General features: G+C 42.1%; 1 protein-coding gene across 1 annotated transcript in view; it reads right to left on the reverse strand.

The window, feature by feature from the left end:
* The window catches only part of LOC121549450 (uncharacterized protein C8orf34-like), a gene marked incomplete at both ends in the record, with an annotated part of 136,753 nt that extends 121,014 nt beyond the window's left edge, over nucleotides 1-15,739 (reverse strand). The window contains 2 exon segments of the mRNA XM_045217217.1: nucleotides 13,821-13,881; nucleotides 15,625-15,739. Of these exon segments, the coding sequence (XP_045073152.1) occupies nucleotides 13,821-13,881; nucleotides 15,625-15,739 (176 nt within the window).
* Between the last annotated feature and the right edge of the window lie 2,409 nt (nucleotides 15,740-18,148).

Raw genomic sequence — 18,148 nt, forward strand, 5'->3', positions numbered from 1 at the left:
CACTGATGCAGACCTTTGGAACATCTACATTTTAAAAAGTCTAATAAATCCATGTAATATAGCTGTCACGCGACGTGCATGCGGTCAGTGAAGTCAAACGCAGGACACAGAGCGGCTGGCAACGTACTTTACTGAACACAGTAAGAAACGTTCAAAACAACAAACCTCCAAACAGGGAGGAAAACACAAATGCCCGTAATACAAAGCAACTGCCGAAATGACAAAGAACAATCACACACAAAATAACCAATGAGAGACAGGGGTTAATAAAGGGAATACAATCCAACATAATGGGAAACAGGTGTAAACAATAAAGACCAAACAAGACAAACACCGAAACATCGATCGGCGGCAGCTAGTACTCCGGGGACGACGAACGCCGAAGCCTGCCCGAGCAAGGAGGAGGAGCAGCCTCGGCTGAATCCGTGACATAACTTCCACAAAGCTGTGAACGATCTGAGAGACAAGGCAAGAAGGGCCTTCTATGCCATCAAAAGGAACATAAAATGTGACATACCAATTAGGATCTGGCTAAAAATACTTGAATCAGTTATAGACCCCATTGCCCTTTATGGTTGTGAGGTCTGGGGTCCGCTCAGCAACCAAGAATTCACATTTTGGGACAAACACCAAATTGAGATTCTGCATGCATAATTCTGCAAAAACATCCTCAGTGTACAACTGCGAAGCCATCGCTCACACCACACCGTTCAAACCCCAGGAAACTAAACCTCTGTCCTCTTCCTCCCTAACTTTGAATAGAAAACAGTGGGTACCACTAAACTAACAGTGCGTTAACCCTCCACCATAGAAAATAAAGATTGGAAAAAAAGACCAAGGAAAGAAGCAAGAAAGTAAGTAAGGACAGTGACCTCCACACGACCTCTAAACTACAACCACTCCCAGCATGCACTGAGAGAGAGAGAGAGAGAGAGAGAGAGAGAGAGAGAGAGAGAGAGAGAGAGAGAGAGAGAGAGAGAGAGAGAGAGAGAGAGAGAGAGAGAGAGAGAGAGAGAGAGAGAGAGAGAGAGAGAGAGAGAGGCGAGAGAGAGAGAGAGAGAGAGAGAGAGAGGTAGAAATGTGTTCACATCCATTAAAGTAGCTAGCAAGTTGACAAGATAGCTACAGTAGTTGCCTTGGTAACCAAACAAACAGACTTGCTAGTTTAGCTAACCAAACCATCAGTCCTAGCTTGGTATTATGAAAATCTAATTAAACAATGTAAAACATGTAAATATGAACTTCATAGCCATTGAATTATACTGTGCAGTATAGGGATATAATGCATGCTATAGAATGCCCTTCAAGCCAATCAGAATCGAGTATTCAACAATGCCATGGTATAATTAAGTAGTAAGGCCCGAGGGGGTGTGGTATATGGCCAATATACCACGCTAAGGGCTGTTCTTATGCACGACACAAACCCCCCAGGTTACCAACGTAATTAGAGCAGTGAACAAGTCATTTTGCATCATACCGTGGTACAGTCTTTCAGCCAATCAGCATTCAGGAGCCAAACTTCCTGGTTTATAAGAGGCAATAGCTAGCTCATCATGTAAAGATGGCTGTTTCTCCTCCTTCACCCGCCGCACTCCTTCCATCACGCTAAACGCTGCGCGTAAAATTAAAAACCTGAACGCTGACTGCCGTCCTGAGACATGAGAGGATATAGAAACACAGACACTTTTAATGGATCCTCGAAGAACCTTTTGGGGTTCATTTTTGAACTACCCCCTCTGTTATTATTATTATTAATGATAATAATATCCATAACAATAACAACAATAACAATATTTTAGTTGTCAGTGTTTATTATGATTTTAGTGGCAAAGCAGAATAAACAAATCTAAACATGAGGTAAACTCCCAGCAGAGCCCCAAGTCCAATGGATATATCCTCTGGCCTGTTGATGTTAATGTGTTGATGTTCTCCATATCCTCTGGCCTGTTGATGTTAATGTGTTGATGTTCTCCATATCCTCTGGCCTGTTGATGTTAATGTGTTGATGTTCTCCATATCCTCTGGCCTGTTGATGTTAATGTGTTGATGTTCTCCATATCCTCTGGCCTGTTGATGTTAATGTGTTGATGTTCTCCATATCCTCTGGCCTGTTGATGTTAATGTGTTGATGTTCTCCATATCCTCTGGCCTGTTGATGTTAATGTGTTGATGTTCTCCATATCCTCTGGCCTGTTGATGTTAATGTGTTGATGTTCTCCATATCCATAGCCAATGGGTATATCCTCTGGCATGTTGATGTTAATGTGTTGATGTTCTCCATATCCATAGCCAATGGGTATATCCTCTGGCATGTTGATGTTAATGTGTTGATGTTCTCCATATCCATAGCCAATGGCTATATCCTCTGGCATGTTGATGTTAGTGTGTTGATGTTCTCCATATCCATAGCCAATGGGTATATCCTCTGGCATGTTGATGTTAATGTGTTGATGTTCTCCATATCCATAGCCAATGGCTATATCCTCTGGCATGTTGATGTTAATGTGTTGATGTTCTCCATATCCATAGCCAATGGGTATATCCTCTGGCGTGTTGATGTTAGTGTGTTGATGTTCTCCATATCCTCTGGCCTGTTGATGTTAGTGTGTTGATGTTCTCCGTATCCATAGCCAGAATGATTTTGCAGTGCATGGTGATCTAACAGGTGTCCTGTTATATTCATCAGAGGTGTAGGGAGGGTGAAGTCTGTGAATCCAAAAAAATAGTAATTATATAGATGATTAACAAAACATGCACATGACAGGACAGTATTCATACCTTTTTTTTTTTTGTTAGTTTAATTTTTAACTTTTTCAATTTTTAATAGTTCTTTTTTTTTTTGTGTGTGGGGGGGGGAATGGATCAGCTTAATATTGCAGATAGATTGTATCTTCTATCAATGTAATTGTCTGCATCACTTCCAATCCCCCATGTTTTTTTAAATATATATACTCCCCTTTATTACTTTTCAACCCCGCCATCCTTTCCCTACTTGGAGTAAATTAGTGAACAACAATGCCCAGGGCTCTACTTCCGGTCTATACTTACTATCTACACCTTATGGACAGAGTTAATTTTACAATAATCCTATATATATATATATATATATATATATATATATATATATATATATATATATATATTTTTTGCTCCTGAACTTCTTCTACTCTCAACCTCTCCGATCATTTTCATGATGTCCATCCGGTTTGCTTCTATATGCCATATCTTTCTAACTGTGCTCTTTCCCAAAAGCTCCCAACATACAACCCATATACTTATTATGGACACAGTATGCTTACATTATTAGCTATCTTTGTTATTATTTGTTGTTATTTGTTATTAGTCCCATCCTTCAACTCTATTCAATACCTCCCATCTATCTCTTAACACCATCCATATAGGATTTCTATTTGCCATATATATTTCAACCGTACTGTGATGTTTTACAAAAGTTCTGAACCTTTCTATTCTCATTGCTTCTACAGATTGTGAATTAAAAATAAACATTTTTGCTAAAAGTATTATTATATTATTGATTGATTGACTATGACTTTTCAAATCACCCAGTAATGCTATCTGCAAGGTTAGCTCCAGGTAAATATTGCAATCCTTTAGCCATTCCTGGACCTGTGTCCAAAAACAAGCTACAAATGGACAGAACCAAAACAAATGATCTAATGATTCTGTCTCTTCACAGCAAAATCTGCAGAGCTGGGAAGATTGTATCCCCCATATAAATAACATTCTATTGGTAGCAAGAATTTTATATAATAATTTAAATTGAAAGATTCTAATTTTTGAATCCGGTGTCGTTTTGCATGTGAGTTCATAAACACTATGCCATGGGATCGGTACTTCAAAGATCTCTTCCCAACTATTTTAAAATCTATATGGGACGGCTGTCAATCCTTTGGTCCTTAAGTGAAACTGATATACTTTTTTATTTATCACAGTTTTCCTTAACCAATTATGTTCTTTAATGCAAGGCCGACAGACAAGTTCCTTACTTTCTCCCCCTTCCACTTTCCTCTTCCACTTTTGCGGTAAGGCTGCAATTATTTGGTTGTAATTTTGGGTAGAGCAGACATTTCCATATGTTTTTGGTAGCTGCATGTGCGACATAACTCCACCAGTCCTACCGATGATATCATTTACGAAGATTATACCTTTTTTAAACATTATGTCAAAAAATAAAGTTTTTTTGTCAATTAGTATATTTGAATTTAACCACAATATTTGTTGCATTATTTGTTCTGTCGTTTCTGGAGGATTAAATTGAAATTGCAACCAACTTTCTATGGCTTGTTTTAGAAATAGTGATATTTGGGAGATTATTTCCTTTTCAAATAACTGAAAGTGAGAGGTTGTAATCTGAATAAAGGGAAAAAGGCCTTTCTTGAACATTGGGTGAGACAATCTTACTAATTTGCTTGAGAACAAGTTCGGATTTAAGTATAACTTTTGTATGACTGAAGCTTTTATTGATAGGTCTAATGCTTTAATATTTAATAATTTGCCCTTTTAATTTTGTCTGGCTTGCCGTTCCAAATAAAATTGAATATTTTTTTCTCATATAATTTAAAAAACTGTTCGCTAGGCGTAGGCAAGACCATAAGCAAATAGGTAAACTGGGATAATACTAAAGAGTTAATCAGGGTGATTTTTCCACAAATTGACAGGTATTTTCCTTTCCATGGTAGTAAGATCTTATCTATTTTTGCTAACTTTCTATTAAAATTTATTGAAGTGAGATCATTTATTTCCTTTGGGATATGTATTCGAGTATATCCACATCACCATCCGACCATTTTATTGGTAAACTACATGGTAATGTAAAAATTGTATTTTTTAGTGATCCAATACGTAATACAGTACATTTGTCATAATTTGGTTGTAATCCAGAGAGGTTAGAAAATGTATCTAGATCCTCTATGAGGCTGTGGAGGGATTCTAGTTGTGGATTTAAAAGAAAACATGAATCATCAGCGTACAATGACACCTTTGTTTTTATGCCCTGTATTTCTAATCCTCTGATATTATTATTGGATCTGATTTTAATAGCTAACATCTCGATGGCCACAATAAATAGATATGCCGATAGTGGACAACCTTGTTTCACTCCTCTTGACAGTTTAAAACTTTCTGAGTAATAGCCATTATTTACTATTTTACACCTAGGGTTACTATACATGATTTTGACCCATTTTATAAGAGATTCTCCAAAATTGAAATGCTCCAGGCATTTATATATAAACCCCAGTCGAACTTTATCAAATGCCTTTTCGAAGTCTGCTATGAATAGCAGGCCTGGTTTCCCATATTTTCCATAGTGTTCTATTGTTTCCAATACTTGCCTTATATTATCTCCAATGTATCTTCCATGTAAAAAAAAACTGTCTGATTAGAATGAATAATATCTGACAATACCTTTTTAATTCTATGCGCTATACATTTTGCTAGGATTTTTGCATCACAACACTGAAGTGTAAGGGGCCTCCAATTTTGTAAATGGACTGGATCTTTATATTTTCCACTTGTATCCTGTTTCAGTAATAATGAGATCAGACCTTCTTCTTGAGTGTCAGATAATCTACCATTTACATAGGAGTGGTTAAAACATGCTAATAACGGTCCTCTTAGTATATCAAAAAAGGTTTGGTATACCTCGACTGGTATGCCATCCAACCCTGGAGTTTTCCCGGACATAAAGTCTTTAATTGCATCCAGAAGTTCCTCCTCTGTAATTTCACCTTCACATTAGTCTTTCTGTGTGGCTGTTAATTTGACATTATCAATATAAAAAAAATCTCTACAATTAGCTTCAGTTAGAGGAGATGGAGGTGACTGAAAAGAAAACATATGCTTAAAGTACTTTGTTTCTTCCTTCAAACTATAATTTGGTGAATTATGGGTGACTCCGTCAATTGTAACCAGTTTCATGAAGTTCTTTTTGGTAGCATTCCTATGTTGAAGATTAAAAAAGTATTTTGTGCATTTTTCCCCATATTCCATCCAGTTTGCTTAATTTTATAATATATTACACTTGATCTTTCTTGAATAAGTTTCTCCATTTCTTTTTGTTTTTCCTCTAACTTATTCTGAGCCTCTATGTTACAGTTTTTATTGCCATCTATCTGTTCTGTTAGACTTTCTATTTCCTTTCTTAGTATAAACTCTTTTGACCTAAATTGCTTTTGTTTTCGAGATGAGTACTGAATTGCATGGACTCTAAAGGCACATTTAAAGGTGTCCCATACAATAAGGGGATTCGCTGTACCTATGTTGGAAAAAGTCAGTTATAAATTCCTTTGTTCTAATTATAAATAAATTATCATCCAATAGGCTTTGATTAAATTTACAATATCCTTGCCCACGTGGAAATTCAGTAAGAGTAATGTATATGCCTATTATATGATGGTCCGACCGCATTATGTCCCCTATCAACAGTATTCATACCTTGGTTTTTGTGGTAAATGTGAATTTAAAAAAATGTTTTGATAATGCTTTTTATACACATACCTTGTCCATAATGTAGAGGCCTATGGGATATTCATTGAAGAGGTAAGGCAGGATGGTAAATGTGATCTGCATAACATAACATACCAATACCAATTGACATACCTTTGTATGCCTCCTCGTCTGTATACCTGCAGACACAAAAGTGAGCAGTTCAGTCATCTGCACCCAATACAGATAGCCTTCAACATATTCTTATAGCCTACATATACTTACCTCTTTATTGATTGATATCCATTGAATTGTGTCCATTTTCTGTTTTAGAAAGATTTGCACAAATATGAAAAGATAGATGGTATAATCAGAAAACATTATCAATTTAGATCGTACAAGGGACAAACCTCACCTTACATTGAGGAGATCTGCTGTCCTTTCAAATTCAAATCATAATAATAATATGCCATTTAGCAGACGCTTTTATCCAAAGCGACTTACAGTCATGTGCGCACACATTTTTACGTATGGGTGGTCCCGGGGATCGAACCCACTACCCTGGCGTTACAAGCGCCGTGCTCTACCAGCTGAGCTACAGAGGACCACATGTTTCAGTTGGTTCAGTTACGTTCCTGCAAGAATCCCCACCAACTAAGGAGGTTCTTCAATTAACCCCACCTCCTATGGGGTTCTTGGAATAACCTTTTGGGGGCCATTTTCAGTGCCAAGAACCCTAAGGTTCTTCGAAGAACTTTGAGGATCTTAGAAGAACCCTTGTTGAACCCCTAATTTTTTGAGTGTATGTATTCACCCCAAATACTACCCTATTCCCTATATAGTGCACTACTTTTGACCAGTGCCCATAGGGAATAGGGTGCCATTTGGCACACAACTACGTGGTTCTGCTGCTACCAGAGTCTTATTTACTATTGCTAATACCGCCTAATTTAAACACTTGCCCACCCCCCAATCCCTCCTTTCCTGATACATGTGTAAATATTGTTCTATAAATTGTACCTTCCTGTATTATACTTATACTAAATGTTTATTCTATTCTACTGAGCCATTTACTTTATGTTGATATTCTTATCTTTATTATTTCTTGTTGTTGCATTGTCAAGAAGGAACCTGCAAGTGAGCATTTCGTTGGACGGTGTATACCATGTGTATCCTGTTTTTTTATTTATTTTTTATTTAAACTTTATTTAACCAGGTAAGCCAGTTGAGAACAAGTTCTCATTTACAACTGCGACCTGGCCAAGATAAAGCAAAGTAGTGCGATAAAAACAACAACACAGAGTTACATATGGGGTAAAACAAAACAAAGTCAAAAAATACAACAGAAAATATATATACAGTGTGTGCAAATGTAGCAAGTTATGGAGGTAAGGCAATAAATAGGCTATAGTGCAAAATAATTACAATTAGTATTAACACTGGAATGCTAGATGTGCAAGAGATTATGTGCAAATAGAGATACTGGGGTGCAAAAGAGCAAAATAAATAACAATATAGGGATGAGGTAGTTGGGTGGGCTAATTTCAGATGGGCTGTGTACATGTGCAGTGATCGGTAAGGTGCTCTGACAACTGATGCTTAAAGTTAGTGAGGGAGATAAGAGTCTCCAGCTTCAGAGATTTTTGCAATTTGTTCCAGTCATTGGCAGCAGAGCACTGGAAGGAATGGCGGCCAAAGGAGGTGTTGGCTTTGGGAATGACCAGTGAGATATACCTGCTGGAGCGCAGACTACGGGTGGGTGCTGCTATGGTGACCAATGAGCTAAGATAAGGCGGGGATTTGCCTAGCAGTGATTTATAGATGGCCTGGAGCCAGTGGGTTTGACGACGAACATGTAGTGAGGACCAGCCAACAAGAGCGTACAGGTCACAGTGGTGGGTAGTGTATGGGGCTTTGGAGACAAAACGGATGGCACTGTGATATACTACATCCAATTTGCTGAGTAGAGTGTTGGAGGCTATTTTGTAAATGACATCGCGAAGTCAAGGATCGGTAGGATAGTCAGTTTTACGAGGGCATGTTTGGCAGCATGAGTGAAGGAGGCTTTGTTGCGAAATAGGAAGCCGATTCTAGATTTAACTTTGGATTGGAGATTCTTAATGTGAGTCTGGAAGGAGAGTTTACAGTCTAACCAGACACCTAGGTATTTGTAGTTGTCCACATACTCTAGGTCAGACCCGTCGAGAGTGGTGATTCTAGTCGGGTGGGCGGGTGCCAGCAGCGTTCGATTGAAGAGCATACATTTAGTTTTACTAGTGTTTAAGAGCAGTTGGAGGCTACTGAAGGAGTGTTGTATGGCATTGAAGCTCATTTGGAGGTTTGTTAACACAGTGTCCAATGAAGGGCCAGATGTATACAAAATCGTGTAGTCTGCGTAGAGGTGGATCTGAGAGTCACCAGCAGCAAGAGCGACATCATTGATATACACGGAGAAAAGAGTCGGCCCAAGAATTGAACCCTGTGGCACCCCCATAGAGACTGCCATAGGTCCAGACAACAGGCCCTCCGATTTCACACATTGAACTCTATCTGAGAAGTAGTTGGTGAACCAGGCGAGGCAGTCATTTGAGAAACCAAGGCTATTTAGTCTGCCAATAAGAATGCGGTGGTTGACAGAGTCGAAAGCCTTGGCCAGGTCGATGAAGACGGCTGCACAGTACTGTCTATTATTGATCGCGGTTATAACATCGTTTAGGACCTTGAGCGTGGCTGAAGTGCACCCATGACCAGCTCGGAAACCGGATTGCATAGCGGAGAAGGTACGGTGGGATTCAAAATGGTTGGTGATCTGTTTGTTAACTTGTCTTTCAAATACTTTCGAAAGGCAGGGCAGGATGGATATAGGTCTGTAACAGTTTGGATCTAGAGTGTCACCCCCTTTGAAGAGGGGGATGACTGCGGCAGCTTTCCAATCTCTGGGGATCTCAGACGTTACGAAAGAGAGGTTGAACAGGCTAGTAATAGGGGTTGCGACAATTTCTGCAGCTAGTTTTAGAAAGAAAGGGTCCAGATTGTCTAGCCCAGCTGATTTGTAGGGGTCCAGATTTTGCAGCTCTTTCAGAACATTAGCTGTCTGAATTTGTGTGAAGGAGAAGCGGGGGGGGGCATGGGCAAGTTGCAGTGGAGGGTGCAGAGTTGGTGGCCGGGGTAGTGGTAGCCAGGTGGAAAGCATGGCCAGCCGTAGCAAAATGCTTGTTGAAATTCTCGATTATTGTAGATTTATCGGTGGTGATAGTGTTTCCTAGCCTCAGTGCAGTGGGCAGCTGGGAGGAAGTGCTCTTATTCTCCATGGACTTTACAGTGTCCCAAAACTTTTTGGAGTTAGTGCTACAGGATGCAAATTTCTGTTTGAAAAAAGTTAGCTTTTGCTTTCCTGACTGCTTGTGTATATTGGTTCCTAACTTCCCTGAAAAGTTGCATATCGCGGGGGCTATTTGATGCTAATGCAGTACGCCACAGGATGTTTTTGTGCTGGTCAAGGGCAGTCAAGTCTGAGGAGAACCAGGGGCTATATCTGTTCTTAGTTCTGTATTTTTGAATGGGGCATGTTTATTTAAGATTGAGAGGAAATTACTTTTAAAGAAAAACCAGGCATCCTCTACTGACGGAATGAGATCTATATCCATCCAGGATACCTGGGCCAGGTCAATTAGGAAGGCCTGCTCGCTAAAGTGTTTTAGGGAGCGTTTGACAGTGATGAGGGGTGGTCGTTTGACCGCAGACCCGTTACGGACGCAGGCAATAAGGCAGTGATCGCTGAGATCCTGGTTGAAGACAGCGGAGGTGTATTTAGAGGGTAAGTTAGTCAGGATGATATCTATGAGGGTACCCATGTTTACGGATTTAGGGTTGTACCTGGTAGGTTCGTTGATAATTTGTGTGAGATTGAGGGCATCTAGTTGGATTGTAGGATGGCGGGGTGTTAAGCATATCCCAATTTAGGGTCACCAAGCAGTACGAACTCTGAGGATAAATGGGGGCAATCAATTCACATATGGTATCCAGGGCACAGCTGGGGGCTGAGGGGGTCTGTAGCAAGCGGCAACAGTGAGAGACTTATTTCTGGAAAGGTGGATTTTTAGAAGTAGAAGCTCAAACTGTTTGGGCACATACCTGGATAGTATGATAGAGCTCTGCAGGCTCTCTCTAGAGTAGATTGCAACTCCACCCCCTTTGGCAGTTCTATCTAGACGGAAAATGTTATAGTTGGGGATGGAAATTTCAGAATTTTTGGTGGCCTTCCTAAGCCAGGATTCAGACACTGCTAGAACATCAGGGTTGGCGGAGTGTGCTAACGCAGTGAATAACTCAAACTTAGGAAGTAGACTTCTGATATTTACTTGAAGAAACCAAGACTTTTGCGATTACAGAAGTCAGCAAATGAGAGCGCCTGGGGAGTAGGAGTGATACTGAGGGCTGCAGGGCCTGGGTTAGCCTCTACATCACCAGAGGAACAGAGGAGGACTAGAATAAGGATACGGCTAAAGTTTTTAAGAAATGGTCTTCTAGTGTGTTGGGTACATAGAATAAAGGGGGCAGATTTCCGGGCGTTGTAGAAAAGATTCAGGGCATTATGTACAGACAAGGATATGGAAGGATATGAGTAAAGTGGAGGTAAACCTAAGCGTTGGGTAACAATGAAAGAGATAGCATCACTGGAGGCACCAATTGAGTCGGTCTCCGCATGTATGGGTGGTGGGACAAAGGAGCTATCTAAGGCAGGTTTAGCTGGGCTGGGGGATCTACAGTGAAATAGTACAATTAGAAATAACCGAAACAACAATAAGCTAACCATATTGACAAGGGAGAGAGGCATAAAGCAATCAAGGTGTAATTTGAGAGAGCTAAGACAGCTGGTAATGACGACACAGTTTGGGCTGAGGCTAAACATAAACAGGATGCAATACTGTAAAAAGGAACAGTCCAGCAGACATCAGCTGTATAGCTGAGTTATAAGGTCCGGTGAACAGCAATAGGATAGTTCGGAGGTAGTTCGGGGGCTGCTAAAGCACGAGCGAGCAAGAGGGCACGGCTAACGTGTGGAATCTTCGTGGTCAACGTCGTAACGGGAAGCCTGTTGTAAAATCTACCTCATCAGACGATTTCGTCGGCAGACCAGTCGTGTAGGATCGGCTGGGCTCCGTGTCAACACTAGGTGGTCCCGTCCGGTTGACAGAGAGGTAGATAGCTGGGAGATGGGAGATGGGAGATGGGCCTAGCTCAGGATGATTAGCCAGACCTCACCGTCCATTTTGTTGCAGCTAGCTGGTAGCGATGAATCCGGAGTTAAAGGTCCAGTGATTCAGTGATTCCGGCAGAAAAACTGATATGTTCTGGGTCGATAACGCGCTGTGCAGACTGGCCGAATAATAGTCCAGACTAGAGCTGGCTGGTAGGTGGTGCAGGCCACGGACAATGGTGAAAAACCGCTAACGGTAGCTGATAGCAAGTAGCTAGTTAGCTGGCTACTCCCGTCCGGTAGACCTAGAGGTAGATAGCCGGGATATGAGCCTGGCTCTAGGCTAGCTCGAGGCTAACTGGTGCTTGCATCGGGGGCAGTGGTGATTAGCCAAACAGCAACATCCATTCGGTTGCGGCTAGCTAGTTGCGATCCGGTGATTAATGTCCAGTGATTAAATTATTCCGGCAGAAAATCCAATGTTCTGGGTAAAATAGCAACTTTGGCTAATAGCAAGTAGCTAGTTAGCTGGCTAGCTTGTTTCAACTGGAGATTCTAGATAAAAGGTAAGTCAATAATAGAATCCGTTCCACATTGAGTGAGGCGGGTTGCAGGAAAGTATATTTTGTAGAAGGATGAAAAGTCTGATAGGAAAATATGTACGAAAAATACAAAACAAACAGGGTGTTTACAGGCTATTTACAGACACACAACAAAAACAGGACTGCACTACTACGGCATCTTGGATTTTGAATAAAACTTGCAAACAGGCTCAGAAGAAGACATATGAAAGTTTTTGTTAAGACCCCGAGACTCATTATTTCCATTGACTGAGATCAAATCTGACGGCATTAACAACCTACCTTCTGGTTTTCATTAGCAATCTGTAGCACTACCATTGAGAGTAGCTAGTGGATAGAGAACATTTCGCAAAGTGTGATTTAGCTTTGTGAGACAGCCACACATTTCCTATTACTCCAATTTTCTGAGCTGCTTTTTACTCCTTAACATTAATAGAACTGATTTCAGAACTGATCCTCTCAATATTCTTACTATGTGTCTGTCTCATAGCGCCGTCAGGGCCATTCTGATAATCTCCCCATCATCAAAGACGATAAGACGAAACCCCTCTGCAAATTACTTCCCCTCCTATTAGACAGACTCACTTTGAAGACAAAAATGTTGGTTTCCCCACATCTTCTGAAACTTCACTTCTGGTTTTAATATAAACATCCATTGATATTCAGATTGACATGACACTCCCAGGTCACCCAGATAAGAGGTAGAGGTAGAGAGAGAGAGAGGTAGAGAGAGAGAGAGAGAGAGAGAGGGGGGTAGAGAGAGGGAGGTAGAGGTAGAGAGAGAGAGCGAGAGAGTGACAGATAGACAAGAGAGAGAAACACGAGAGAGAGAGAGAGAGAGAGAGAGAGAGAGAGCGAGCGAGAGAGAGAGAAGAGAGAGAGAGAGAGAGAGAGAGAGAGAGGGAGAGAGAGGTGAGAGAGAGAGAGAGGTAGAGAGAGAGGTAGAGAGAGAAACACGAGAGAAAAAGAGAGAGAGAGAGAAAGAGAGAGAGAGAGAGAGAGAGAGAGGGGGGTAGAGAGGGGAGGTAGAGGTAGAGGTAGAGAGAGCGAGAGAGTGACAGATAGACAGAGAGAGAGAAACACGAGAGAGAGAGAGAGAGAGAGAGAGAAGAGAGAGTGACAGAGAGAGAGAGAGAGAGAAACACGAGAGAGAGAGAGAGAGAGAGAGAGAGATAGATAGATAGAGAGAATGACAGATAGAGAGAGAGTGACAGATAGAGAGAGTGACAGATAGCGAGAGAGAGTGAGAGAGAGAGAGGTAGAGAGAGAGAGAGAGAGAGAGAGAGAGAGAGAGGGGTAGAGAGAGAGAGAGAGAGAGAGAGAGGGGGGGAAGAGGGAAGCCAAACCCATCAATATCTGGGCGTTGCAGAGTAGGAATGCTGATCTAGGATCAGTACCCCCCCACCCCCCCCTGTCCATGTAGTCTTCATCATGATCTAAAAGGCTAAACTGATCCTAGAGTATATCGGCACTCCTACTCTGACACTCTTTTTGATAATTGGTCCTGTTGGCCAACCAGTGTACTACCCTGGGTGAAGAGGACGGGGTAGATCTGGGACAACTGGGGCAGCTGGGAGGAGTAGAATGTTTACAGGTAGAAACAGACCTTCAGGGCCTGGCGGGTCCCCTCCACCGTGTACGACACGGGCATGTCTGGGAAAGAGAGAGACAACCAGGGCATAGTAAGAGACATACATAAACTACATCTAAAATGGAACCCTATTCCCTACATAGTTCACTACTTTGGACCAGAGCACTATGGGCAGTAGGTGGCATTTGGGCATAGTCATACAGATGGGAACATAACAAGTATGAAACACATATTTGATACAGCAACAAGCCAGATGGAATTGAATTAAGTTTAAGAATTAGTTTAATTTAATTTACAGTAACATCATTGAGTAGGGGTGATAGATAGATACTATACAGTGAGGGAAAAAAGTATTTGATCCCCTGCTGATTTTGTACGTTTGCCTACTGACAAAGAAATGATCAGTCTATAATTTTAATGGTAGGTTTATTTGAACAGTGAGAGACAGAATAACAACAACAAAATCCAGAAAAACGCATGTCAAAAATGTTATAAATTGATTTGCATTTTAATGACGGAAATAAGTATTTGACCCCCTCTCAATCAGAAAGATTTCTGTCTCCCAGGTGTCTTTTATACAGGTAACGAGCTGAGATTAGGAGCACATTCTTAAAGGGAGTGCTCCTAATCTCAGCTTGTTACCTGTATAAAAGACACCTGTCCACAGAAGCAATCAATCAATCAGATTCCAAACTCTCCACCATGGCCAAGACCAAAGAGCTCTCCAAGGATGTCAGGGACAAGATTGTAGACCTACACAAGGCTGGAATGGGCTACAAGACCATCGCCAAGCAGCTTGGTGAGAAGGTGACAACAGTTGATGTGATTATTCGCAAATGGAAGCTGGGACCATAGTCACCAAGAAAACAATTGGTAACACACTATGCCGTGAAGGACTGAAATCCTGCAGCGCCCGCAAGGTCCCCCTGCTCAAGAAAGCACATATACAGGCCCGTCTGAAGTTTGCCAATGAACATCTAAATGATTCAGAGGAGAACTGGGTGAAAGTGTTGTGGTCAGATGAGACCAAAATCGAGCTCTTTGGCATCAACTCAACTCGCCGTGTTTGGAGGAGGAAGAATGCTGCCTATGACCCCAAGAACACCATCCCCACCGTCAAACATGGAGGTGGAAACATTATGCTTTGGGGGTGTTTTTCTGCTAAGGGGACAGGACAACTTCACCGCATCAAAGGGACGATGGACGGGGCCATGTACTGTCAAATCTTGGGTGAGAACCTCCTTCCCTCAGCCAGGGCATTGAAAATGGGTCGTGGATGGTTATTCCTGCATGACAATGACCCAAAACACACGGCACAAGGCAACAAAGGAGTGGCTCAAAAATAAGCACATTAAGGTCCTGGACCTTAATCCCATAGAAAATCTGTGGAGGGAGCTGAAGGTTCGAGTTGCCAAACGTCAGCCTCGAAACCTTAATGACCTGGAGAAGATCTGCAAAGAGGAGTGGGACAAAAGTCCTTCTGAGATGTGTGCACACCTGGTGGCCAACTACAAGAAACGTCTGACCTCTGTGATTGCCAACAAGGGTTTTGCCACCAAGTACTAAGTCATGTTTTGAAGAGGGGTCAAATACTTATTTCCCTCATTAAAATGCAAATCAATTTATAACATTTTTGACATGTGTTTTTCTGGATTTTTTTGTTGTTATTCTGTCTCTCACTGTTCAAATAAACCTACCATTAAAATTATAGACTGATCATGTCTTTGTCAGTGGGCAAACATACAAAATCAGCAGGGGATCAAATACTTTTTTCCCTCACTGTAGATACATATAGTATGGAGTACAGTATATCGTCCTGGCCACCAGGGGTTCTCCTTCAAACTGTCTGAAGTAGAAGGTGACTTTCTCAAGGTCAATCAGAGCAACCTGAGTATCCTCCAACATCGCCTGCTCATCAGTCTGCAGAGAGAAACACAATCAATAAATCAATCAATCCTCCAACATGGCCTGCTCATCTGTCTGCAGAAAGAGAATGTGTGTGAGACAGAAAACGAGACAGAGAGCGATAGAGAGAGAGAAAGAAAGAGAGGGAGAGCGATAGAGAGAGCGAGAGAGCAAGAGCGAGAGCGAGAGCGAGAGAGAGAGAGAGAGAGAGAGAGAGAGAGAGCGAGTGGGGGGAGAAAGAGAGAGAGAGACAGAGAGAGAGAGAGAAACACAACAGAGAGAGAGAAAGAGAGACAGAGAGCGATAGAGAGAGAGAGAGTGAGAGAGACAGAGAGTGAGGGGAGAGAAAAAGAGAGAAAGAGAGAGAGAGAAAGAGAGTGAGAGAGAGAGAGTGAGAGAGACAGAGAGTGAGGGGGAGAAAAGAGAGAGAGAGAGAGAGCGAGAAAGAGAGAAAGACAGAGAGAGAGAAACACAACAAGAGAGAGAGACAGAGCGTGAGAGAGAGAGAGGAAACAGAGAGAGAGAGAGAGAGAGAGAGAGAGAGAGAGAGAGAGAGAGAGAGAGAGAGAGAGAGAGAGAGAGAGAATAGAGAGAGAGAGAGGGAGTGAGTGAGAGAGCCAGGGAGTGAGGGGGAGAGAAAGAGAGAGAGAAAGAGAGAGAAACACGAGAGAGCGAGAGAGATAGAGAGATAGATAGAGAGAGAGAGAGAGAGAGAGAGAGAGAGAGAGAGAGAGAGACTGAAGTCAAACGTCTACTGTTTGCTGATGATCTGGTGCTTCTGTCACCAACCAAGGAGGGTTATACATACCTCGGCCTAAACATCAGCGCCACAGGTAACATCCACAAAGCTGTGAACGATCTGAGAGACAAGGCAAGAAGGGCCTTCTATGCCATCAAAATGAACATAAAATTCGACATACCAATTAGGATCTGGCTAAAAATACTTGAATCAGTTATAGACCCCATTGCCCTTTATGGTTGTGAGGTCTGGGGTCCGCTCAGCAACCAAGAATTCACATTTTGGGACAAACACCAAATTGAGATTCTGCATGCATAATTCTGCAAAAACATCCTCAGTGTACAACGTATCTATTTCACTTGCTTTGGCAATGTTAACATATGTTTCCCATGCCAATAAAGCCATTAAATTGAAATTGAATTAAGAGAGAGAGAGAAGAGAGACGGAGAGACAGAGACAGAGGGAGAGAGGAGAGAGGGGGAGAGAGAGAGAGAGAGAGAGAGAGAGAGAGAGAGAGAGAGAGAGAGAGACAGAGAGACAGAGACAGAGACAGAGACAGAGACAGAGACGGAGACAGAGACAGAGACAGAGAATTAAAGAGAAAGACAGACAAGGAGAGAGAGAGACAGAAAGAGCGAGAGTGGGGAGGCACTTAACACTTCCACAGTCACTGACTCCAATCCAATCCTGTCTTAAAATTAAATGGAGATCAACTTCTGAATAGCAGAAAAGTCCAAGGCTCTTTTTTACATTCAAATTTCATTTCGGCTATCTCAACCATTCAGCCAATGTATAAATAATGGTGGAAAATATCAATGGGAAAAATAATCGCTTTTTGAATGACATTATCCCCTTCAGGGCAGCGGGCATAACCTTCATTCCCTTCTCTGTTTCCTAAGTGGGTGAAGTTGAAGTGGAGAATGTCTCTCTCTCTCTAATGCAAAGACCAGCTGTATCGCTGTAGTAGTGCACTAAGTCTACTTCTCAGGAGTTGACTACAACTAAGTTCTGCAACAATCCTTAATGTAGTTGCATGTATATGAATGCATGTGTGTAAGGAGTGACAGCGGTCAAATCTACGCTCCTAGTTACCCTGTTCTGTAGCCTACTAATACATCAGTTCTAAGATGGGCTACTGGCTACACAGCGTGCCGTTGCTGAGGGGTAATAACCGTGGAGGGGCAGTATTGTGTGTAGATGGAGAACCCGTGGTCTGATCGGTAGACCCAGCCACTACCCCAGTCCCCTCATCAGAGAAGGTAGACCCAGCCACTAGTCCCCTTATTAGAGAAGGTAGACCCAGCCACTAGTCCCCTCATTAGAGAAGGTAGACCCAGCCACTAGTCCCCTCATTAGAGAAGGTAGACCCAGCCACTAGTCCCCTCATTAGAGAAGGTAGACCCAGCCACTAGTCCAGTCCCCTCATTAGAGAAGGGAGACCAAGCCACTAGTCCCCTCATTAGAGAAGGTAGTCCCAGCCACTAATCCAGTCCCCTTCATCAGAGAAGGTAGACCCAGTCACTAGTCCCCTCATTAGAGAAGGTAGACGCAGCCACTAGTCCCCTCATTAGAGAAGGTAGGCCCAGCCACTAGTCCCTTCATTAGAGAAGGAGTCTGGAGGGGAGGGAGAGAGAGAGAGAGAGAGAGAGAGAGAGAGAGAAGAGAGAGAGAGAGAGAGAGAGAGA

Source organism: Coregonus clupeaformis, unplaced genomic scaffold, assembly GCF_020615455.1.
Source record: "Coregonus clupeaformis isolate EN_2021a unplaced genomic scaffold, ASM2061545v1 scaf0966, whole genome shotgun sequence".
Taxonomy (NCBI): domain Eukaryota; kingdom Metazoa; phylum Chordata; class Actinopteri; order Salmoniformes; family Salmonidae; genus Coregonus; species Coregonus clupeaformis.